The sequence below is a fragment of the Trichechus manatus genome, unplaced genomic scaffold (genome assembly GCF_000243295.1).
Source record: "Trichechus manatus latirostris isolate Lorelei unplaced genomic scaffold, TriManLat1.0 scaffold00263, whole genome shotgun sequence".
Taxonomy (NCBI): Eukaryota; Metazoa; Chordata; class Mammalia; order Sirenia; family Trichechidae; genus Trichechus; species Trichechus manatus.
Genome location: NW_004444199.1, coordinates 609,804 through 634,772, shown reverse-complemented (window position 1 = coordinate 634,772; position 24,969 = coordinate 609,804). Strand labels below are relative to the sequence as shown.

Below are 24,969 nucleotides of genomic sequence, written 5' to 3'. Positions count from 1 at the left end.
TTTGCATACTAGCATATAATCAGCTGGCAAATTCTGTTGACTCTCCCTTCAAAATATATCCAGAATTCAATCTCTTCCCACTACTTCCCCTGTTAGCAACATTACAGACCATACTCATCTCTCCCTTGGATTACTACAATAGTAGTCTTAAAATTTCCTATAATGACCTACATGGTCTGCCTCCAGGTTACTAAACCACCTCATCACTTACCAACTTGTTCTGTTTCTGGAACATTTTCTTTGGTTCTTTGAATTTACTGTTGTCTCTGCTTGGATTCCTCTTCTCCAGATATCCGTGTGGCTATCTATACTTAACTGGCTTTTTTTTTTTCTTTCTTTCTTTTTTTCCACTGCACTGTAAACATTCATCATACTATATTTCAGTTATTTATTTTCTATTTCTTTCCATAAGAATGTATACTTCACGAACACACAGATGTGTGTCTCTTTTGTGTACTGTTGTATCCTTAGTGCATGGAGTAGTAAATGACTCATAGTAAGCATGTTACAAATATCTGTTGAATGAATTTGTTAGACACCTTACTAAATGCTGGATACTGTCCTATAGATGCTGGAATCTAAAATTGCAGGCTTTGATAGAATGACTTTTGATAAATGTGAGAGGCTTTATATGTCTGCTCCTATGTTTGTGTACCTCGATGAGACCTGTTAACATTATAACCCGTTGCTGTCGAGTCAATTCCAACTCATAACAGCCCTATAGGACAGAGTAGAACTGCCTCATAGGGTTTCCTTGGAGCGGCTGGTGGATTCGAACTGCCAATCTTTTGGTTAGCAGCCAAGCTTTTAACCATTACACCACCAGAGCTCCGTTAACATTATGATACTTTGTAATTATAAAATATTTACATTTCCCCTACTTTTCCTCATATTACCTATAATGTAGGTTGGGTGGGCCCTGTTACAGTACCCATTTTACATGAGTATGATAAAAATCAGAAACATAAAGTGCTTTCCTTGCCTAATTATTACTTTGAAAATTGTCTTTTAATTTAATTTTCTCTGACTACACCCACATACATTGTAGTTCCTAACTACTAAAACTGAACAGATGCTTTGTTAGCCATTATGTATCTGCAAGGAAGTCTCCTATAAAGCCAAAACTCTTGTTCATGTTTGAGAATAGAGATGCTTTTTGAAGTATGGCACAATTCCCCCAAACTAAATGTTGTTCTGTTTTTTGTCTCTGTTAATCAGATGTATTTTAATTAAGCTGTTGATGAATGCAATTTAATGACAGAGTGAAATAAAGATCACCATATAGGAATAATTTAGTTATTGGTGATCCAATGTGAAGGAAGAAGAGTGAATTTTACAGCGCCAAGTGGCTTCTTTCTTTCTCATTAATAATATTTCTACATCGAACCCAGCTGCTAAAAAGTGAAACAAATTACGTGAGATTTGGATATAGGCTGTTTACATGGTTGCCTGGGAAGTTGATTTTTTTTTTTTTTTAATTTGGAATTCCAAATTAAAGACTTGCAAAAGACTTTTTTTGTTTTTCAAAAACATATTTATTTTGTTTTGACCTTTCTTATAGTTTATTTCTTTCTATTTTTTTGTTACTAATTGTCATATATCTTAGATTAAGTAACACACCATTTATTGAAAATCTACAATTTTCTGAGTTTCATGTTGTGTTCTATATGTTATTGCTTTTAAGTTGCAAAATAATCTGAGATTAACCACTATCAGGTTAAGTGTCTTGTCCTGTTTCTTACAATCATCTAAGTTCAAATGTATGCTTCTCAGTTTAATTTCAGGACACTTTCTATATCATGGAGTGTTGAAAATTGTTTCATATTTCAAGCACCAGCGGAAACCTAAGTGCTTCCTGTAAACATACACACACATAACGTAGTTTTTCACGTATGTATATAATCTGTTGTGATTACAATGTAGATCCATTTAAAAATATTAAAGATAAAAGTATAATTTTTCATTACTGACTTTTTAGTCCAAAAATATGCTAGAACTATATCTACTAGCCTATATTAGAATTGTGTTTTTTTTAATTATTAAAAGTAGGCTATATTTTTGAAAAGATTGTAATCCACCACCTTACATCAGAACATTCTCCAAATTAAGTTATACACTTTATGAAGTATATGAATAATGTGAATAATGAAGTGAATAATGAAGATTCTACCACATAGTAGGCACATAGTAGTCATTCAGCCAAATGCTTTTATTCTTATTATTGTGGTTGTTAATTATCAGAAATATTTATTAAACTTTACCTGTCTAAAGGAAACAATCCTTAATGAGAAGAAGAAAATAATAAACTTTAAGTAACATTGATACTGATTCGTATTTTATCTCTCAAGGTTAAGAGAGATAAAGTAAGATTTTCTTTATAAATTTTTCTAAAAGTTATATATTCTATTTCATGTTTTATTTCAATGTCACATTTATGATTTAATAATCATAAAACAGACTAATAACACACATAAAAGTGTTTAATCTCAGTTGGGCTCAGTAATATAGAGTTGCTTTGCTAAGACTTCAGTTTTATAGAACATTTATTAAATATCTATTTTGGCTAGTTGTTTTTTATTTGCTCTAAATGCAGGGAGAAAAAAAGCACCAAATGCATGTCAATGATAATGACAACCAAGAAAATAATAAATACCTTGCATTTACGTAATTGTTGTTTTGCATCTTTCAAAAGCAGGTTGTGACAAGCTCCCCCCCCTTTTCTTTTTCACACCAAACCTTACATTGTTGGTGGCTTTTTTAACTATGCATGAGATATGAAGGGTATGTCCCAATAAATCACTATGTTGGATTAAGCCTTACAGTCCCACTTAATATGGACTCAGATATAGCATTAGAACCACAACTTTGAAAAAGACAAATGTGAAATATCCCTGAAGACAGTATCTGTGCTCATTATAAAGTGTCATGAGTTGTCATCAGTCATTCTAAGATGGATTAACTAACATTGCTATCATCCTACGGTCTATAGCAACTGCAGCACAGGTTATCCAACTGTGAATAATATGTACCAGCTTTCTGGAAATGGGTCAAGTTAGATTCCCATTGTGCCAGACTTCCTAGTCGCCTATACCTATATGTCATCTCTAGAAAAAGGCTATCTCATATCTCAATTGTGAAAATAAAAAACTATTTTAGGGGCAGAGAGATGTTCAATAACGTTCGAAGAAAGTTTTTGGGAATTTTACTGGAAAACAACATCTATGAAAGCTGCATTTTATAGATATTATTATGTAAAATTTTAAGAGTCAATGATTATATGAACATAATCCTGAAAGAATTTCATTCTCTAAATTTTAAATATGTTTTGAACTGATCATGAAATAATAAATGTTCACTTTGTTTCAAAAAGGAACAAAATTATTAGCAAATTAGAAAATCATAATTATCCTATGTCTCAATGATAATCTCTCTTGATATAAATCCTTCAGTGCTGTTCCCTACATTTATGTATACATACTGCTATACAACTTTACAAAAAATCTTTTTATTTTAAATTTCAATATGATATTTTAGGCTAATAAAGGAAGAATTACTTCATCATTTTTAATGGCTACCAAGTATCATATTCTAGGGATAAATTTTAATATATTTAACCAGTCTCTATACATTAAAATGCCTCATACCATATACTTTTTTTTTTTTATAATTGTTGTACTTTAAGTGAAAGTTTACAATTTGAGTTAGTTTTTCATACAAAAATTTATACATACATTGTTATGTGACCTAGTTGCTCTCCCTATACTATGACAGCACACTCCTCCTTTCCACCCCTGATTTCCTGTGTCCATTGAACCAGCTCTTAACCCTCTCCACCTTTTCATCTCACCTCCGGACAAGAGCTGCCCATTTAGTCTCATGAATCTACTTGAGCTAAGAAACACACTCTTCACAAATATCATTTTCTGTCCCATAGTCCAGTCTAATCTTCATCTGAAGAGTTGGCCTCGGGAATGGTTTTAGTTCTAGGTTGACAGAGAGTTCGGGGGCCATGCTTTCTGGGGTTCCTCCGGTTTGAGTAAGACCATTAAGTCTGGTCTTTTTCCTAGCATTTGAGTTCTACACCCAACTTTTCTCCTGCTCCATCAGGGACTCTCTGTTGTGTTCCCTGTCAGGGCGGTCACTGGTGGTAGCTAGACACTATCTAGTTCTTCTGGTCTCAAGCTGATACGGTCTCCGGTTTATGTGGCCCTTTCTGTCTCTTGGGATAATAATTTCCTTGTGTCTTTGGTGTTCTTCATTATTCTTTACTCCAGGTATGTTGGGACCAATTAATGCATATTAGATGGCCGCTCACGAGCTCCCCAGATGCCACTCATCACCAAAGTAGAATGCAGAACATTTTCTTAATAAACCTTTGTTACGCCAATTGACCTAGATGTCCCCTGAAAGCATGGTCCCCAGACCCCCACCCCTGCTACTCTGTCCCTCAAAGTGTCAGGAAACTTCTTAGCTATGGTTTAGTCCAATTGTGCTGACTTCCCCTGTAGTGTGTACTGTCCTTCCCTTCATCTAAGATAATTCTTGTCTACTATCTAGTTAGTGAATAACCTTCTCCCTTCCTCCCCACCCTCATAACCATTAAAGAAGGTTTTCTTCTGTGTTTAAACATTTTCTTGAATTCTTATAATAGTGGTCTGACACGATATTTGTCCTCCTGTGACTGACTAATTTCACTCAGCATAAAGCCCTCCAGATTCTTCCATGTTATCAGATGGTTCACGGCTTCATCATTGTCTTTATCGTTGTATGGTATTCCATTGTGTAGATATCCCATAATTTGTTTATCCATTCATCCGTTGATGGGCACTTAGGTTGTTTCCATCTTTTTGCTATCGTGAAGAGTGCTGCAGTGAACATAGGTGTTCATATATCTATTTGTGTGACAGCTTTTATTTCTCTAGGATACAAGGAGTGTGATTGCTGGATAGTGTGGTACTTCTATTTCTAGCTTTTTAAGGAAGCACCAAATCGATTTCCAAAGTGGTTGTACCATTTTACACTCCCACCAACAGTGTATAACTGTTCCAGTCTCTCCACACCCTATCCAATGTTTATTATTTGAGTTTTTTGGATTAATGCTAGCCTTGTTGGGGTGAGATGGTATCTCACTGTAGTTTTGATTTACATTTCTCCAATGACTAATGATCGTGAGCATTTCCTCATGTGTCTGTTAGCCGCCTGAATGTCTTCTTTGGCGAAGTGCCTGTTCATATCCTTTGCCCATTTTTTAATTGGGTTATTTGTCTTTTTGTTGTTGAGGTTTTGCAGTATCTTGTAGATTTTGGTATTAGATGATGATTGTATCTGTCATAGCCAGATTTTTTTTCCGTGTGTGTAGGTTTTGACTCTTTTGGTGAAGCTTTTGATGAGCGTTTAAGTGTTTGATTTTTAGGAGCTCCCAGTTCTCTAGTTTCTCTTCTGGTGTTTGTGCATTGTTGCATAGGGTTCGTATTCTGTTTATGCCATGTATTAAGTAAGACTCCTAGTGTTTCCCCTATTTTTTCTTTCATGATCTTTATTGTTTTTGATTTTATATTTAGGTTTTTGATCCATTTTGAGTTAGTTTAAGTGCATGATGTGAGGTTTGGGTCTTGTTTCAGTTTTTTGCAGATGGATATCCAGTTATGCCAGCACCATTTGTTGGAAAGACTCTCTTTTCCCCAATTAATGGACTTTGGGCCTTTTTCAGATATTAGCTGCTCATAGGTGGATGAACTTATATCTGGATTCTCAGTTCTGTCCATTGCTCTATGTATCTGTTGTTGTACCAGTACCAGGCTGTTTTGAGTACCGTGACATCATACCATAATACTTTCAAATGAAATAATTATTCCTGGAGTTGAAAAAAAAGGCTTTTTATATGTTACAAGTGGATTTTTTTTTTTTTTTTTTGCTAATTCTGCTACAAACTTTAGAACCTCTTAAATATGAAGTGCTTTTCACTAAAGGTGGGAACTTGAGAGAATATGTCAGATGTTGTTTGCCTGCTATGAACCAATCTTCTACCCTCACCCTCTTCTTCCATACTAGCAAAACTCTGATGTCTCCCCTCTCTTGTAAGTGGCCAGAATCTTCAAATGAAACACAGTGCCTCTCTTTCCCTAAGATGATGGACCTTTACTAGGCTAAACCTGTCATTTGAACCTCAGTCCCTTTGTGGGATTGTTTTAGGCATAGGAATGTTATGCATTTTTCCCAGTGTTGTGTAAGAAATTGTCAACTGTGTTAATTATGTGTAGAACGTCCTTACTCTTAAAATGAGACACAGGATAGGAATTTATCTTTTCTGATTCTGTTATGTTATCTCCATATGACACCTGGAAATCCAATGGCTATTTTGGGGTGATAGACAAAATCCAAGAGGTTTCATAGAATCCAAGCCACAGCCATACCCTTATATCTCTGAATTAACCAACCGGGAACTGACCCCCACCTTCCACTTTTTAATATGTGAGATGATGCAACCCTTATTATTTTTAAACCACTTTTATTTGCGTTTGTGGTTTTTTGCAGCCAAAAGCATCTGGTACAAATAGAAACACCATTCCATTTCTCTTCTATTTAATGTTTCCTGGTGATATCATAAATTGAAGCTGGTAAGAGTTATGCTTCCGACCTAATGTCATGACTGGTCTTAATGCAGTAGAACCAGCACAACCTGCCCTGTTGCCAGAAGTGAAAGATGAAGCATGTATGAGGAGAGGGACCCTTGGGAGTGATTGGTCTTTAGTGACTGGTGCTTGTGGACTTTCTTTCATGGTTTGTTATACTGCAGCCATGTCTGTTGCATTGTACTTAACAAAGCATGAAGACAACTAAAATTAGTTTTATATAAAGTACAAAAGTTACTACTATACTCTTCAAATATCTATCTATAAGGACTCCAAACCTCATTTCCCTCTGCTATACATTCCTGCTTTGGAAGTCTTTTTTTTTTTTTCCTGAAGTCCTAGTATATGTATACATGCATACGTGCATATGTGTGCATGAACACACAGACACAGAGTTTTTCATTTGCTTTTGTTTAGCACTTTATTAAAAGCAAATGTGAGGAAGCCAAAGGTATTTTTACCTAGCTCATCTTATATATTTTTTCCTTTTATAAGCTTTCATGTTTACTGAGTTTAGTATCCTAATTTTAATAAAATTCCCTTTTCTTTCCAGTTCTCTTTCTCTAGGTTTGATTTTTTTTCTTTTTGTTTTTCTCATATACCAGCTGTTTGATTTGGAAATGCCACATATTGACAATAAGAAAGTCTTAACTCAGTGATCCAGTATGACAACCCTCATCTTAGGCCAGTCACACGGATAGGACATACTTGTAGCTCAGAGAAGGAAAGAATGCCTTGCAGCACTCTCAAGAAGTATAATGAATTAAGTCTGTCTCTTACTTGAAGCTAAACAGAATAACATAAGTAGTCCTGGAAGATAGATATTAATGCCCTAACTAAATTGATGAATTTGAATTATGGTGTTGGTGAAGAATATTGATTATACCATGGAGTACCAAATGAATGAACAAATCTGTCTTGGAAGAAGTACAGCCAGAATGATCCTTAGAAGCAAAGATCGTGAGACTTTGTCTCACATACTTTGGACATGTTATCAGAGGGACAGTCCCTGGAGAAAGACATCATGCTTCATAAAGTAGAGGGTCAGGGGAAAAGAGGAAGACCCTCAAAGAGATGGATTGACACAGTGGCTGCAACAATGGGCTCAAGCATAGCAGCGATTGTGAGGATGGTGCAGGACCAGGCAGTGTTTTGTTCTATAGTACATGGGGTCACTATGAGTTAGAACCAATTTGATGGCAACTAACAGCAACGACAACTAAATCTTAGCAAAGTGGGCATTGTCTTCACTTAAGAAAAACATATGCATATAAAATATGTATACATATAAAATATATTTGCATACATAATATTGCTTTTTTTAATATTTAGAAGAAAATTGCTACCCTTTTAGATAATGAATGCAGACACACACTGATTTATTTGGTTAACCATATGTGAAAGTAAAGAATTTTCAGCTCTGAAATGCTTACACAAGTAGATAGCACTAAACTAACATAGGTGTAACTCTAGTTTTTTTTTAATGAAAAGTTTTTCATAATTCTGTATAGCCATGGTTATAGCCTTCATCTACCAGAAGATTATAGCTTAGAAATCACTGGCATAGAAATCAGAACTGAAATCGTTTTCAAAGCAATGTTTGTGAACATGTTTATTTCAAAAGCAAAATTCCATTTATTTTAAATGCATATTTCTGTGAATTGTATTTATGTGTCTGACATACCTAATCATTTTATTTTGGGAATGAGATATTCTATCGATGTTGACTAATGATTTTGACAATTGATTCTATTAAATCTTGCCCAGGGATGTGTGGAATAGTTTGAAATTGAACTTCTTTATAAAATTGCCACATATTCAGACATATTTGTATGTTTTCAGAATATTAATAAGTCAGTTTCAGAAATGTCTGGGAATAAGCCCTCAAGGTTCATAAATTTGTAAGAGTAAATATATAAGAGTAAATGAATCTGAAAAGGTTTTTATTTTAAAGATTGCCAGTAAAAAAAACATTAGAGTATAGGCAAAGGATATCTATGCTAGTAGAAAATGCAATAGAGAATAAATATTTTAAATATATTTTGTCCAATTAAAATTATTTATTTCAGTCTATAAATATAAAACAGTCCTTTTTATTTTCTTATGGAAAGGTACAATAACACTGAAACATAAATTCAATATAATATAAATCCATAGAATATCATTAATAATTCCTCAATATTTGATGAATCTCATGAGGTTATATTTAAGTCCAAAATTGAAACTGCGTACCAATTTCTATAAAGTATTTTAAAATTTTCTATTATTGGTCAGGCAAATCTAGCTCAGTTTCCCACATCTATAGCAATAAGTTTTGTGAGCAGAGGATTCCAGTTTAATCAAAGTTAAACCAATTTATAATGTCTTTTAGCTAATTTACACTCAGAATATTTATTTATACTTGGATAAAATATATCAAAATGAAGGTCTGCGTAATCATTTAGTGTACATTATTGTGACAATGGTTAATTTAGTCATGCTCGACTGTCATGATATGCATTTTACATAAAGGACTTCTTCAAGGTGACCACCCTAGAAGACACTGTTTTCAATAGGCCTTTTTTTGAGTCAGACTTCATGGCAAATGAGTTGGGTTTTTTTTGGTTTAGACTGAATAATAAAGGAGCCCCAGTGGCTCAGTGGTTAAGAGCTCAGGCTGCTAACCAAAAGGTCAGCAGTTCAAATCTACCAGCCACTCCTTAGAAACCCTGTGGTGCAGTTCTGCTTCATCCTGGAGGTTTGCTCTTAGCCAGAATCAACTCAACGGCGAAGGTTTGGTTGGTTTTTAGACTGAATAGTGGCTCCCCCCAATGGTATTACATCTAATTTCTCAAACCTGGGAGTATTGCCTTATATGGCAAAAGCAACTTCGTGATGAAGTTAAGGAATTTGAGATGCGGAAATTATCCTGGATTATCCAGGTGGACCCTGAATGTAATCACAAGGGTCCTAGTAAGAACCAAAGATAAAAAGATCAAAGGAGAAAGACGGCAATGTGGTGACAGAAGCAGTGGGAGAAAACATGATGCAATGAGGGGTCACAGCCAAGGAATGAGGACAAAGTTAAACCTGGATTGATTCTCCCTTAGAGCCTCTGGAAGGAACCAACTCTGTCGACTCCTTGTCTTTAGTCCTGTGAGACTCATTTTGGACTTCTGATCTCCAGAACTGTAAGAGAAGAAATTGTGTTATTTTAAGCCACTAAGTGTGTGGTCACTTATTACAGCAGCAACAAGAAAACAAATAGAGTACCCTAATTTGTAAACTCCTTCTTACTCATCACATTGGTCAGGTTTTCACTTGGCTTGTGCCAGATTCATTTCTTTAATGTGAAGGAATTCCTCTGAAATAACATGTATCAACATAGGGAAAATGAATGATATGGGGCTAGAAAGTCACCTCGTGAATCCACAGAACTTGATTTACATGCATCATCACAATGTCCTCTGTAAGATCCTGTAATACTTTTAGTTTATGATTTAGAATCAATTTTCTCAGAAAGGAAAACTCTGAATTAGGAACTTTTACTTTTCTCCTCTAATTGCCTACTGCTCTAAGTGTCATCATCAACAGACTCCTTTATGATGGAAGACACAGGGCTACCACATGAGAATGCCACTTGGTTCTCTTACCACTTGAGATCCCGATGACTCCTTTATAACTTACATATTCTGCCATTAGATGGTTGCTTTATCCTTTCCAGCCTCCTAAATACAAAATGAATGTGGTGTTAGCAGGTCTCAGAGCGACAGGCAGTGGAAAATAAGGAGAGTAGTATCTTGCGGAGTCAAAAGAGAGTTGTTCTGTTGACTGACATTGAGTAAAATATTTTTGATAAACGCAGATTTTCTTGTTTTCTTGTATTGCTACACTCCATCCTGATAATTAAAAACCCCTAGTTACCCTTATTACCTAAGCTATTTTCATATTTTAAACATTAATGCATTATAATGGTGGTGCATTAACAGCCAGATATTTTTAGAATATTTTTCTCTTAGAGAATAGTGCTTTTCTCAAATAATTCAAACACTGATGTGTCATGTTAGATGCTGTGAACTTCCTGAGTATACTAGTTGGATTTGTGTTTGTTCATCACATATGCTTTTGTATAAATTGTATTTGATAAGTGATAATGTAAATTTATATGACAGTTTTGCTAATAAAAAGACACTCACAATGTACCTTTTTTTTTTAACGCTGTTATATTCTGCCATTAAAAAGCCAGTGATTTTTAATGAGGTTTTATACATTATTATGGCTGAAGCATCATTAGAGAAGTTCTTTAACATTCCCAGGAATGACTGGTTGTACACACTGACTTTAGAGTACAGTAAGAATATGTAATTGAAGGGTTTATTAATAGAGAACCCCTGTGAATTACCCTCCAGGGCATGAAGACCAACACTATTTAACTTAGATTATTTTAATGGTACCATATTAAGTCAACAGTGTTTTAGAACCAACCAAACACCATTCTTACATGTCTATCGTCCAAAAAATTTTTAAAAATATAATTATATTTAGGGTCTGTTTATATATGTTTCATAAACAAATATGTTACAACCACCCATGAGATAAAATGGGCTCCTAATTTTTATCTGAATAATGGGAGTACAAAGAAGTCAACAAGCATCAATTTATTGAAATTAACAGAAAAGTAAGAGGTGATTAATTTACTTTAAATGTAAAAAAAATTTTAAATAGTTTATATGAACGTAAATCCAGCAATATGATTTTTACCATATGCTACAGTAATTCCTGGCAAATAGAGGAATGCTTTTTGCCTGTAGATGACTTTTTCATTATCTCACTTACACAGTGTTGGCCCTATACTGCTGTGAACATACTGGAACGAATGAGTTAGCGGTAAAGAATTCTGTACCTGTTACTAGTCTTGTGATTGCATATATCTTTGCTGACGGTCATCATACAGCATAGTTTTAAACAATATTGCTTTATAATTAGTGTTAATAAATAATAAAATTTAACATATTAAGTAACATTTATTAAATAAATTTGATCAATAGGTGCCGACAATAATTAAGTTGGAGGTTTGTATGTAGGTTCAGTTGAAAATGCATACTTTTTTTTTTAAGTCTGCATATAAATAAACATTCATTCATCCTATTACTCCTGCCAGTTATGCTCAGAGATTGATCTTTCGGATTGCTGCCTGGTTATGTAATGTCGATTTAAAATCACAACCTCTTCAGAATGCCTGATCTACCGCTGAATGACGGACTAAATCCTGGGCTGTCTGATAGTTCATAGTGCTCTAGTGAAACAATCAGGGTGAATTAAGTCAGTACTCTAAGTGACCATGAAATATAGGAATGATTCTCTCACAAAGCAGCAGTATCAATGATTTCAGTCCACTGTTCTTGAGTCCAGTGACTATCAACTGATTACTGAGAATCTGAAAAGTTATTTAACATCTCTACACCTATTCCCTCCTTGGTGAAATTGGGGATAGGAATATTCATCTCAAAAAAGAATGACAAATAAGATATGTGTAAAAATACTTTCTATGTTTTAAATTGTTATACAGATGTAGAGCATTGTCACTGTAAATGTTAGGCTTAGGATACCCCATGGAAAGTGTTTTGCATACAAGTGGCTTACAGGTTTTGTTTCGTTTCAATATTAACAACAAATAATAAAAATAAAAACTATACTTTGTACATATATATAATAGTTTTCCTAATGCATTTTTTATAATAAGCACATCAACTATATGAGGTAATAAAATAACAGCACCATGTTATGTATATGAAAATTGAACCTCCAAGAGGTTTCTAATTACCTGTTATTTGTTAGTGTCACCTACTTATACTTTATATCAAAATTGTCAAATGTGTGGAGTTTTTTTATTGCTTAAAATCTATGATGATAAGATACTGAAAATTTAATCTCTGTAACAAATCCTTAATACTTTTATAAGATTATGATGTTTTTGTCTGTGACTATTAGTAGATTAGAGTGTACTTGATCCTGTTGTAGTTTTTCTCATTCTTTATGGTTTTTTTTTTTTTTAATCTTTAGTATCAGATATGAGGGATACTGAAATCATTTTTAAGTAATATTTATAATGAAAGTATGTAATAATAAAACTGAGTTTAAAACACAAGAGTACATTTTGATTATCGTTTTATTTTACTTTTTCAGCTATAGTATTTTAGAATGAATTTATGTTCACAATTTTAATACAACTATAAAAATAATTATTTTTTGTTAAGTTGTTTAATTATTTTATTTTTAATATGTTTGATTTTTATAGTGGTGAAATATATGTAACAAAGCATTTAAACCATTTTTATGTGTACAGCTCAGTAACATTAACTACATTCCCCATGTTGTGCAAACATCACCACATTCCATCTCCAAATTCTTTCATTATTTTTTTCATTTTTCTGAATATTTCATATAAATGAGATCAAACAATATTAGTGCTTTTGTGACTGACTTATTTCACTTAGCATAATTTTTCCAAGGTTCATCCATGTTGTAGCATGTATTAGAACTTCATTTAACTTTATGGCTGAAAACGTATTCCATTGTATGTGTACACCACATTTTATTTATCTATTAATCTGTTGATGGGTACTTGAATTATTTCCACATTTTGACAATTTTGAATAGTGCTGCACTGACCATTGGTATACAAGTGTCTGCTTGCATTCAGCCTGCAATTCCTTTGTACATACCCAGGAGTGGGATTACTTGGTCATAAAACAGTTCTATGCTTAAGTTTTTGAAATACTGCCAACTGTTTTACAGAGCAGCTGCACCATTTTACAAAACCACCAGCAGTGGATGAGAATTCCAATCTTTCCACATCCTCACCAACACTTGTTATTTTCCATTTTTCTAATAATAGCCATCCTAGTGGAGGTGAATTGATATCTCGTTGTGGTTTTGGTTTGTATTTCCCTAATAACTAATGACATTGGGCATCTTTTTACCTGCCTGTTGGCAATTTGTATATCTTCTTCAGTGTAATGTCTATTCAAGCCCTTTGCCCATTTTTTAATTGGGTTGTTTTGTTTTGTTATTGAATTGTAGGGGTTCTTTATATACTTTGGAAAGTAAGCGCTTACCAAATATGTGGTTCACAAACATTTTCTTCCAATCTGTAGGTTGTCTCTTGACTTGGCTAATAGTCCTTTGATGAGAACGATTTTAAATTTTGATAAAATTAATTTCTCTTTTTTGTCATTTTTTTTTTTTGTGCTTTTAGTGTCATATCATATGTTTTGTTCTAAGTATTTTATTTAGTTCTTACTCTTGAATCTTTGATCCATTTTTAGTTAGTTTTTGTATATAGTGTGAGGTACGGAATCCAACTTAATTTATTTTTTTTGCATGTGAAGATCCAGTTACCCCAGAATCATGTATTGTAGAGACTATTATTTTCCAATTAGATGGATTTAGCACCTTTGCAAAAATCAATTGGCCATAGATGTATGGGTCAATTTCTGGACTCTTAATTCTATTGCATTGTTCTGTGTGCTTGTCATTATTTCAGTACCAGACTGTTTTGATTATTGTCATTTTGTACTATGTTTTTTAATTAGGAAGTCTGTTCCTTCCACTTTGGTCTTCTTTTTCAAGATAACTTTGTCTATTCAGGGCCCCTGGAAATTCCATATAAATTTGTCAATTGGCTTTTTCATTTCTACAAAGAAGATTGTTGGAATTTTTAAAGGGAGAGTGTTGAATCTTATAGATTGCTTTGGGTAGTATTGATATCTTAGCAATATTGTTGTTGTTAGGTGTTGTCAAGTCGGTTCATACTCATAATGACCCTTATACAACAGAATGAAACAATGCCCAGTCCTGCACCATCCTCACAATCTTTGCTATGTTTGAGCCCATTGTTGCAGCCACTATGTCAGTCCATCTTGTTGAAGGTCTTCCACTCTTTCACTGACCCTCTACTTTACCAAGCATGATGTCCTTCTCCAGGTACTGGTCCGTCTTGATAACATGTTCAAAGTATGTGAGATGAAGTCTTGCCATCCTCACTTCTAAGGATCATTCTGGCTATAAATCTTTCAAGATAGATTTGTTCATTCTTCTGACAGTGCATGGTATATTCGATACTCTTCACTAACACTGTAATTCAAAGAGGTCAATTCTTCTGTCTATTTTCCTTATTCATTGTCTAGCTTTAGCATGTATATGAGGCAATTGAAAACACAAGGGCTTGGGTTAGGTGCTCCTTAGTTCTTAAGGTGACCTCTTTGCTTTTCAGCGGTTTAAAGAGGTCTTTTGCAGCAGATTTGCCCAAGGTAATAACATCAATTGATTTCTTGACTGCTACTTCCATAGATGCTGACTGTGGTTTCAAGTGAAATGAAATCCTTGACAACTTTAATATTTTCTTCATTTATAATGATGTTTCTTATTGGTCCTGTTGTGAGATACATATATAACTTGTTATAATATGATGAATAGAGATCAAAGAACCTTGTTGTGGTGTGATGAATTGAAATCAGAGTTTATATTTACAGAATGTGTATGGTTAATCAGATTTTATTGTGTATGCTGCTTTTATTATTTCTGCCTTAAAAGCTTTCTTAATAATAAGCTAATTTTTCTCTAACTTGACAATTGCAGAAATAACTTTTTTATGAGTTTATATAGCTGCCCATTGTATAATATCCTGAGATAGAATTATGAGTTATTTTTCAAGGGTTATATAAAAATGTTTTGCTTTAAGTGTTAAGCACAAGTCTTTTAACTCAAAACATCTTCAAATGGATCTTCTTTATAATAGATACTACTGCTATTTTTTTAAAAGTTCAACTACACTAAAATGTCAAACAACCTGATTTGCAGTGCATGTGTGAGGGCAACCACATTTACATTATTGTTATTATGCAAAGTTGTCTAACAGTTGTCCTTAGACTTTAAATCTTCATAGGAGATCTTTAGAACATGTCGACCCTCGGGATTAAACTGTGTGATGAGTATGGACTATTGTCTTTTATCAATCTTTCACTGATATTACAGAATATATTTTTCAGCTTAAGGCATTCACTAATGAATCAATTTTAATTTAGAGACTAAATAAAATCCTCATTAAGCCTGACAAACTGTAGCCTCTGGTAAACACAATGCATTTCCACTCTAAATCAAATTAAGTTCTGCCTTAGATGCTTCTTATTCTGCCATGTCCTAACAAAGATTCAGAAGTATAAGTCACATCAGAGAATGAAGCATCTCTATAAAGGAAACAGAAATAATACAGCCCATAGATATTGCATTTCTGACATAAATAAATAAGGACATAAAAATATGTGATTTAGAATATCTCATCTTACACACTTAGTGTCAATTTATGGGTGAGAACAAAGCATTACTTTTCCACAGAAATATCTAATTATAGGTAATGTATTTAATCCAGAAAGTTTCTGGGTAAAATTTACAATAATGTGGCCGTTCTGTACTTCTTTGTCTTTTTGAGAGTAATAATTAATTAATTCCATTATTTGTATTCTCCTCATTATTAAGTCAGTCTGCCTTCCTTAGTTCAACTGCCATAAAAGATGCTTAAGTTAGTATTTCTATTTAAATGGTGGTATTTTATTGTTCTCTTGGGATATTTAAAGTTATTATTTTAAATGGTATGATTTTGGCATTTGTGATCAGTAATCTGTCATAAATCATTTTATTAATGTATCTTATTAGTATCTTATAATTATTTTATTATCTTATCAGTATCATTTGGTCGCACATAAGGAACATAAACATAAATTCTTAAAAATGGTTCTGCTTATGGGTCTCAACCCAAACCAAACCAAACCAAACCCGTCGCCATCCAGTCAATTCTGACTCATAGTGACCCCATAGAACTGAGTAGAACCGCCCCTAAGGTTTCCAAAGAGCAGCTAGTGGATTCCGACTGCTGACATTTTGGTTAGCAGCACTGCACCACCAGGGCTTCATTTATAGGATTAGTAATATTATTATATTAATTTATAAAAAATGAATTTGTTATTACATATTTTAATGATTTAATATTAACATTTTTAGTGATTTTTTGAGGCTTGGCTAAACAGTAACTTTTCAACTCTAATTTATACTGCTTTTAAAGTGCATGTCATGATAATGGGTGCATTTATTTTACAATTGTCTAATAAGAGTCTGTGGTTATATTTCCTTCAATTTTTTTTTATAATGATAGTGGGCTGTTTGTATCAAACAATCTTTGCTTGTATTCATATTTGCAATATCCTATGCATCAGTTTGTGTTGCTTATGCAATATTTAATTTCTAACTTAAAACCATGATGTGTTCAATCATGTATTAAATTAGTTAATATAAGGAAACTGAATGGATTGATTTTTTTGTCTATTTTTTAAAAATATACTACAAATATTCTTTAATAAGTCTAAAGCCCTGAATCAACCCAAACCCTATTTAAATCTGTATAACAGGAACTAGAATAAAATTACTATTGATGTTGATAATGATTTGACTTTGTATAAACTTATTATTTCTTCTTTTCTTTTCTTTTGACTTCAGGTGTAATAACAGAACCCAGTGTGCAGTGGTGGCAGGTCCTGACGTTTTTCCAGATCCGTGTCCAGGAACTTATAAATACCTCGAAGTGCAGTATGAATGTGTTCCTTACAGTATGTATATTCCTGTACTTTTCTTATTAAAAAGAAAAGATATTAAGCTTTCGTTTGCATGCATTGACAAAATGTTCTCTATGCAAACATAAAAAAATAAGCACATAAAGTAAATGAAAAAAAAAAAGGCTAGTTTTAATTTGAGGATAAAAAACTCTTACCCTCTCTGGAAGAATTAGATATTGCCTGCATCGTCCTGCAGCATTTAGTTTGACTCTACATATGTGTATATCAATACCTATTGTAAAACTCTTTTTTTAATGCAATAAATAGAACATAATTTTTAAAGTTGAAGGTTTGGTATGCCAATACTGCATCTCTCTAAATCTAAGCAAATAGGACATGAAAAAGAATGTTATTCTTGTATATTTAATGACATAGAAATCTATACATTTCGAATTCGATAGGAGTAATTATATCTAAGCTTCCTTTGCTGTAACATTTTGAGAATCAGAAATGTAGTCCTCCAGAAGGAGCTGACTGATAGGAAAGTGCAAGGATTACATGAACTAAAGCTCTCTACAGAATGTATCTTTTACTGCCACAAGAATTGCCTTTACATCCTTTATGTGATTATATGCCAACTGCATATTTTTTCTTCAGAAGTAAGGAAGAATCAAACAACCTAAAGTGGAACATTTTGTGACTTTTCTACCCAAAGGTAGAATAACAATCTCAAATAAAAATAGTTGTGATCAGATTAGTTAATTATTCATGGAATGTCTCAGTGAACATCACTCAGGAAATCCTGTATTTTCATATTAGACATTCAGTTCACCCCAGAGGTAGAAAACACCTGGGATCATAAATAAATCCCAGGTTCCAGCTTCCATTAATGTTTCAAAAGGAGCAAAACATCTGGAGATCAGCAGGTTTAATGTGCCAAGAGAAAATTCTTGATTTGCCTCATTCATGCTCACCTAAGAAGTAGCACATTATGTTTGAGCTCTAAGTGTGCGTACTTAAATAATAGAGAGCAATTTGGCTAGCAAGAAATATATTGAAATTTAAAAATAATAATGAAAACAATCAATAGAAAATTTTATTTTTACTTTATAGTGTGATTAGAAAGGAGTTTAGTAACATTTTATAAGCTAATTTTTTGTTATGAAAAACCCTAAGTGTGTAAGTTTTATTGAAATCTTCGTCTACTTTTTGCTTCTTACATTTTTATCTCTAGCCACCTTTGTTTGAAAATATAAAGCTCCTACTGACCATTCACTATTCACTAATGATATTTTAAAGAAGTAAAATTTGTAGTCTATTTTAGAACTGTGAAAAATGTACTTGGATTACATAATAATCTTTGTTAAATGTGTAGACAGCTATTTCCAAAGGTATTTTATAAACATATACAGTAAAATGTACTCATTTTAAAGACAATTTTAAGTAATTTGTAACTTTTTTTATTTTCATATTTTTAAAGCATGAGAGCTGAGGTAAAAATGTGAGATTATTAAAATGTTTAAAAATAGAGAATTTCACAGCTATCTCTTCAATTTTCTATATTCAGAATTTCTTTGAGGATAGCTACTCAAATTCTCTGCCAAACTCATTCTGAAAAGTCATCTACTTAAGTCATTTCAGTGTAAATAAGAACTTACTTATAGATTTTTGCATAAAAGGATTATGGTTGCCATAGATTTCTTTTGTCTCTTACAAATTTTAAGAGATTGGCAGTTTGGATTCTGAATATCATATATGTACAGGTTTCTGCTAATCCTGAAAATGTGCAGGCTGCCTTAAAATCACATCCATATTATATTAAAATCTCTATTTGATTGTTTCCTTAAATGAGAATTATAAACTCAGGTGTACCCACTTGCCATTTTATACACCATTTTAATTTATTTGTTGTAGCATGATCATGTTTGTTTAAATTCTCTTCATTGTGTTTCAGTTAAAAGCATAATACAGAACTGGGAATTTATTTAGTAAATTTAACATGCTTAAAATGAAAAACAAATCAAAAGAAAGTGTAAACCTTAAAAAAAGCTATCATGACGACTTTGAGAGTTATATTGGTTTAGGAGACACAGGACCAGGGGTTGATTAAGGAGGGTGTTTGGAATATGATCTGGTTACCAAAAAAAAAAAAAAAAAAAAACCTGAGTTCTTTAGCTTAGGTCAGCTATTGAATTTTCTACATCTCATTTTACAGACCTTCTCTGATCTGCAGTAAGACCTGATTTAGATCAACATTAAGTTATTTTTCTTTTCTGAAGAATAAAATGTATGGAATTTTCCAATTCTGAAAAGATTCACTTATTTAAAGTATTTAAAGTAACTATCATTTATGAGACACCTACTGCTTTCCATGTACTATATGGCTTAAATATTTGCATACGTTGTTTTATTGAATTCTCACAGGAGCCTCCCTGTTAGGAATGAATATCACCATTTTACTAAAGAGGAAAATGAAGCTCAGTGGGTTAAGTAAATGTCCCGTGTAGAATGTAGAATACCTAGAGAATGGTACAGCCAGTACTGGAGTCAAGTATGTCTGTCTCTAATATGTGTTCTTAAATACCCAGCTATAGTTCTCCCGTAGATTTTTCCTTTTATATTTTCACGAGTTGTTCAGTCTTCTTCAATATTTTATTCTTATCATTTTCATTAGTACAGTAATGACACGTTGTAAAAGCAAATGTTTCAAGGGCCCAAATCTTTGTCTCAGTCCCTTAGCTACTTTTTTAAATAAGGAGTTTGTGTTCTTTTCTTAAATCAGCTGAATTACTTGTTTTCCCCCAAATAACTTAAAGACATAATAAACTAGTTTATGTCATAAAAATACTACCTACTATTTATTTATTTATTATTATTACTTTTTTGGATTTTTTTTTTAGTTGTACTTCAGATGAAGTTTTACCGAACAAACTAGTTTCTCATTAAACAGTTAGTACACATATTGCTTTATGACATTGGTTAACTACCCCATGACATGTTAACACTCTCCCTTCTCAACCTTGGGTTCCCTATTACCAGCTTTCCTGTCCCCTCCTGCCTTTCTAGTCCTTGTCCCTGGACTGTTGTGCCCCATTAGTCTTGTTTTGTTTTATGAGCCTGTCTAATCTTTGGCTGAAGGGTGAACCTCAGGACTGACTTCATTACTGAGCTAAAAGGTGTCCGGGGGCCATATTCTCAGGGTTTCTCCAGTCTCTGTCAGGTCAGTAAGTCTGGTCTTTTTTTTGTGAGTTAGAATTTTGTTCTACATTTTTCTCCAGCTCTGTCTGGGACCCTCTGTTGTGATCCCAGTCAGAACAGTCAGTAGTGCCGGGCACCATCTAGTTGTACTGAACTCAGTCTGGTGGAGGCCATGGTAGTTACGGTCCATTAGTCCTTTGGAGTAATCTTTCTGTTGTGTCTTGTTTTCTTCATTCTCCCTTGCTCCCACAGGGGTGAGACCAGTGGAGTATCTTAGATGGCTGCTCACTACCTACTATTTAGGATGAGTTTTTATCTAAGTAATAATTTTAAAAGTTGTTTTAATCATCTGTATTCTAAGAGAAAATCCTTGTACTTAATGATATCTTTATGATAATTGATAAAAGACTCCTATTGCATTAGTAGAATGCAAAACATCAGATTTAGGAGTCAATATTAATATTTGAGAATTTTCTTATTGAGCAATTTAATAAACAAACAAATATTGTTTGGTTCTGTATGTTATACAATTCAGTAATGTACATTTCCTTCATGGATTTAAGACCACAAACTTTGGTTAATTTAGTAATATATTTAGTATCCATGAGTCCTTTCTTCTTAATATTGGCAAGTGAAAGAAATACCATTATTCACATTTTCTTTGCTTGTGTGTGTGTGTGTGTGTGTCTGTGTGTGTCTGTGTCTGTGTCTGTGTGTGTGTGCGCATGCATGTTTCCATGGCAATATTAATTTCTTAAAGTGATTCTTTTCATGGCAAAATATAGAAAAAAACAAAGATTTGTGTAAAATATATCAATAATAATGAAGTGTATTGGGGGATATAGAGCAATATTTAATAAACTTCATTGTATTACATGAGAGAAGTAAAATTAAAAAATATCCAAGAGACCCTTATAATAATTGTTGTACAGGATTAAAAAAATAAAAAACAAACCAAACCCATTGCTATCGAGTCAATTCTAACTTATAACCACCCTATAGGGCAGAGTAGAATTGCCCCATAGAGTCCAAAGCTGTAATCTTTACAGACGCAGACTGGCACACCTTTCTCCTGTGGAGTGGCTGGAGGGTTCGAACCACAGACCTTTTAGTTAACAGCAGAGTACCTAACCACTGTACCACCAGGCCTCCTTAGTACAGGATTTTACCAAACCAAAAAACCAAGCCCGTTACTGTCGCGTTGATTATGACTCATAGTGACCCCATAGGACAGAATACAACTGCCCCATAGTGTTTCCAAGGAGTAGCTGGTGGATTCAAACTGTCAGCCTTTTGGTTAGCAGCCAATCTCAAAACCACTGTGCAACCAGGTACATAATTGAACAATTAACAATTTTGGTCAAACCTTACCCTGAGTCAAACAAATCATGTGCCTTTTTTTAAAAAGAGGTTACTGATGAGAGAAAAGAAAAAATAGTCATTGTAAACCATTTAGTGAGGCAGACTTAATTTTAAGTGTCTTGTACTAAATTTTTCAGAATCACTGATGTTATATTACTCTTTTCTAAGTGTTATCTTCTTGCTCCTGGTCTGAATTTTCTGCTTTGGTTCACAGATACCCTGTTTCTGACCAAATTTGGGACAGATGAATCAATACTTTTGTCTGTTCCTGTCACATCTTAGTTCTGGTGTGACTTTGCATTTTCTTTTGAGATTTGATTTTCCTTCTTAGTGAATTTTTTTCTCCCCAGGAGATGACCCAAATATGCAAGAGGTTAAACCTCACCATTTACAAATGCCACATTTTTGTTCTCCCTTCTTCAGTCTTAGCCTCACTCCGCCCTTATCCCTTCTGACCTGATTTGGGATTAAAATTGTGACATCTACAAGTGGAACTTCCTTTATTTAGCCAGGTTACAGGAATGACTTGTGTTAAGGCAAAAGACAATAAAACAACTAGCTGCCTACTTAGAGTATTTCTGAGCAAAGAATCTTTACTTTGTCGCCTGCTGACAAATTGTCTTTCTTCCAAGGCATACAATTTCACGCACATTACACTAAAAAAAGTGCTAGTATTCCCTCACAATCCAGTTTTTCTCTTCAACCCTTTGTTTGTTTCTCTTGGAAACACAAAGCACATACTACTTAGTCTAACAGTCTTCTGTTATAGTGATTTTCTTAGAAAATGAAAGGGGTAAAGTGCGTAATTTGGAGAACTACTAGCAATGAGTGTTGATTAAACCAATCTTAGTTCTTGATAGCATTTACAGACTTCACTATTCACATTGACCATCTGAATACTTGTGTGGGTGATTATCTTCATAAGAAGACATGAAAAGTGGGTATTATTGAAAGTTAATATTTATAATTTATTAAATTAAGTTAATCTGATAGTTTTGTCCTTTTTCCAGTTAAAAATGCTGTGCATTCTTTTGGCATCTAAGACAGACAAAAGAATTAAAAATTTACTTATAAATAATTAAATACAATTTTGCAACCAATTTTAAAATTACTGCATATTTTAGTATAACATACTTTGGAGCCTATATTATATAATTACATAATTACATGTTTTTAAACTCCCTATGCTAAGATTTATCTGTACTTCTAATTTAAAAGAAAAAAAAAAAATCACGGAAATGCCAAGATACACTTTGATTGCCCAATGCCTCAGTACCTTTTTTATTTTCTGACATATAGGAGGCATTCAACAAATCAGTATTAAATAATTGAAAGAAAAAAGGTAATTTAGTCAAAACAGCTCTATCAAAAATATTATGTTCATTGCTTGAATGATAAGCACAAAATGCTCTCGTCTAAAAACAAGGCCATGTTAATGTAGAAGAAGGGTCTACTGTAAAAATATAGACTGTATAAATTTTAGTTTCTCAGAATTGCTTGGGGATTGAGATTGCATTCCTCAAGAATACTATACCCCAAACCATTTTATTTTCATACTATTCTGTATGCCTCTGTGTAGTATACCAAATATGTTTCCTTGTTTATATATTATTCCCCCTGTAAGAAGTGTGTCAGTTATCTAAATACTTTTTACAAAAAGATATTTATAACAAGAACGACAAAATTTTTATTTCCTTCCCTTTTTCCAACCTTTTCTCTCCCGCACCAGTTTCTCTTTCTCAATTTCTTTTTCCTTCCAGATATTGTTGCACCTAACATTTAATCCATTAAGCTTTTGCAAATGAATTAATGATTAATTAATAATGAAAATGCTGCTTATATGGCAAAAATATTATATCTTCATAAAAATTCCTGTCATCAGTTTAAAAAGCAAGAAGTATATGTGGTCCATACTTTGTTAGAGGTTCTAGTCCTAAACTGTCTCATATTTTGGTCTCGCTGCTTCCTATGTGCATGGGAAATATTCTCAACTAAATTATATCATTTGCTTTCAAGATCTGCCTATTTTATCTCCTTTTATCACTCGGCATCTATTAAGCACTTATCGCATACAAAGCACTGTGCTAAAGACTGGGATTAGAAATGGAAAATACAGATTTTCCCCTCAAGGAGGTCAGTCAACTAGGGATCAAGATCCCCCAAAGTTATAATGTTGTTAGTTCAGGAAAGGAATTAAACAATTTATATCAGTAGTGAAAGTATGCCCATTCCAAAGTGGTAGATGGATGTATAGGGTGGGGAGTGGATATCTTCAAGGAAGGTTTTCTAGAGATGACCCTTGAGCTGAGTCTTAAAGAATGAATAGACTTTAGCTAGAAGGAAAAGAACAAGGATTTTTAGAGGAAGAGATAATGTAAAGTAAGAAACTGTGTGGTGAGTGTGTTTGCATACAATACAAAATGTGAGTGAGAGGTGATCGGCCTTTAGGTAGGCAAGGGGAGATCAAGGGCTTTCCTGCTTGCTGTGATTTCTCTAGAACCTGGAACCCATCAGGGTGTTGGGCACAGAGAAGACAATAAACCATTTCTGAATGTGATTAATTGATAATATGAATAATAAATGTTTGTCTGCAAAAACCAACTTGGCTAATTTAAGTAAAGTAAAGGAGGGCCGTTCACTGGAAAGACATGAAGTAGTAGTTTCAGAATCAAAGGGAAAAAAGGTGAGACACTAACTAGGCCTCCAGAAGAATAAGATCTAGTAATCTAGATAGCAAGAACTAGTGGGCAGGCTCATAAGGACTGTTACCAGATAAATAAGTTCCAAAAATATTCCATCTAATTTAATCCCTGTAATAGAGAATCTAAATGATCTAAATGAAATTCAGCATCAGTGTGTTGTTTCCAAGGAAGAAGAACAGGACTGACAATGAAATCAGGGAGGAACAGTTCTCTCCAACACTGGCAGTTAGTGATGGTGGGCCAGATTCAGCCTAAAGAGGACCCTTAGGCCTCCCAAACACCTAAAATTCAGGAGATTTAACATGAAGTATGGAGCAACACTGGACCTGCTTTCCCTTGGGCAACAAGGCGTGGAGTAGGTGCTGCCCCCTTTAGATGGTTCTGTGCTTTTAAATTTGTTATATTTTGTAGCATTCACTGTATTGTACCTGGTTCACTTCAATCATTTAAAATATGTCTTCTTGGCTTTTGAAGATATTTAAATTTACA

At 33.5% G+C, this 24,969-nt stretch overlaps 1 protein-coding gene across 1 annotated transcript in view; it reads left to right on the top strand.

Annotated features, from left to right (window-relative positions):
* Window positions 1-24,969, top strand: part of ADGRL3 (adhesion G protein-coupled receptor L3) — a 553,170-nt gene that overhangs the window by 163,585 nt on the left and 364,616 nt on the right. Inside the window, exon 3 of the mRNA XM_023724827.1 lies at window positions 17,163-17,272. Within this exon, the coding sequence (XP_023580595.1) occupies window positions 17,163-17,272 (110 nt within the window). The remainder of the gene's footprint in view (window positions 1-17,162; window positions 17,273-24,969) is intronic.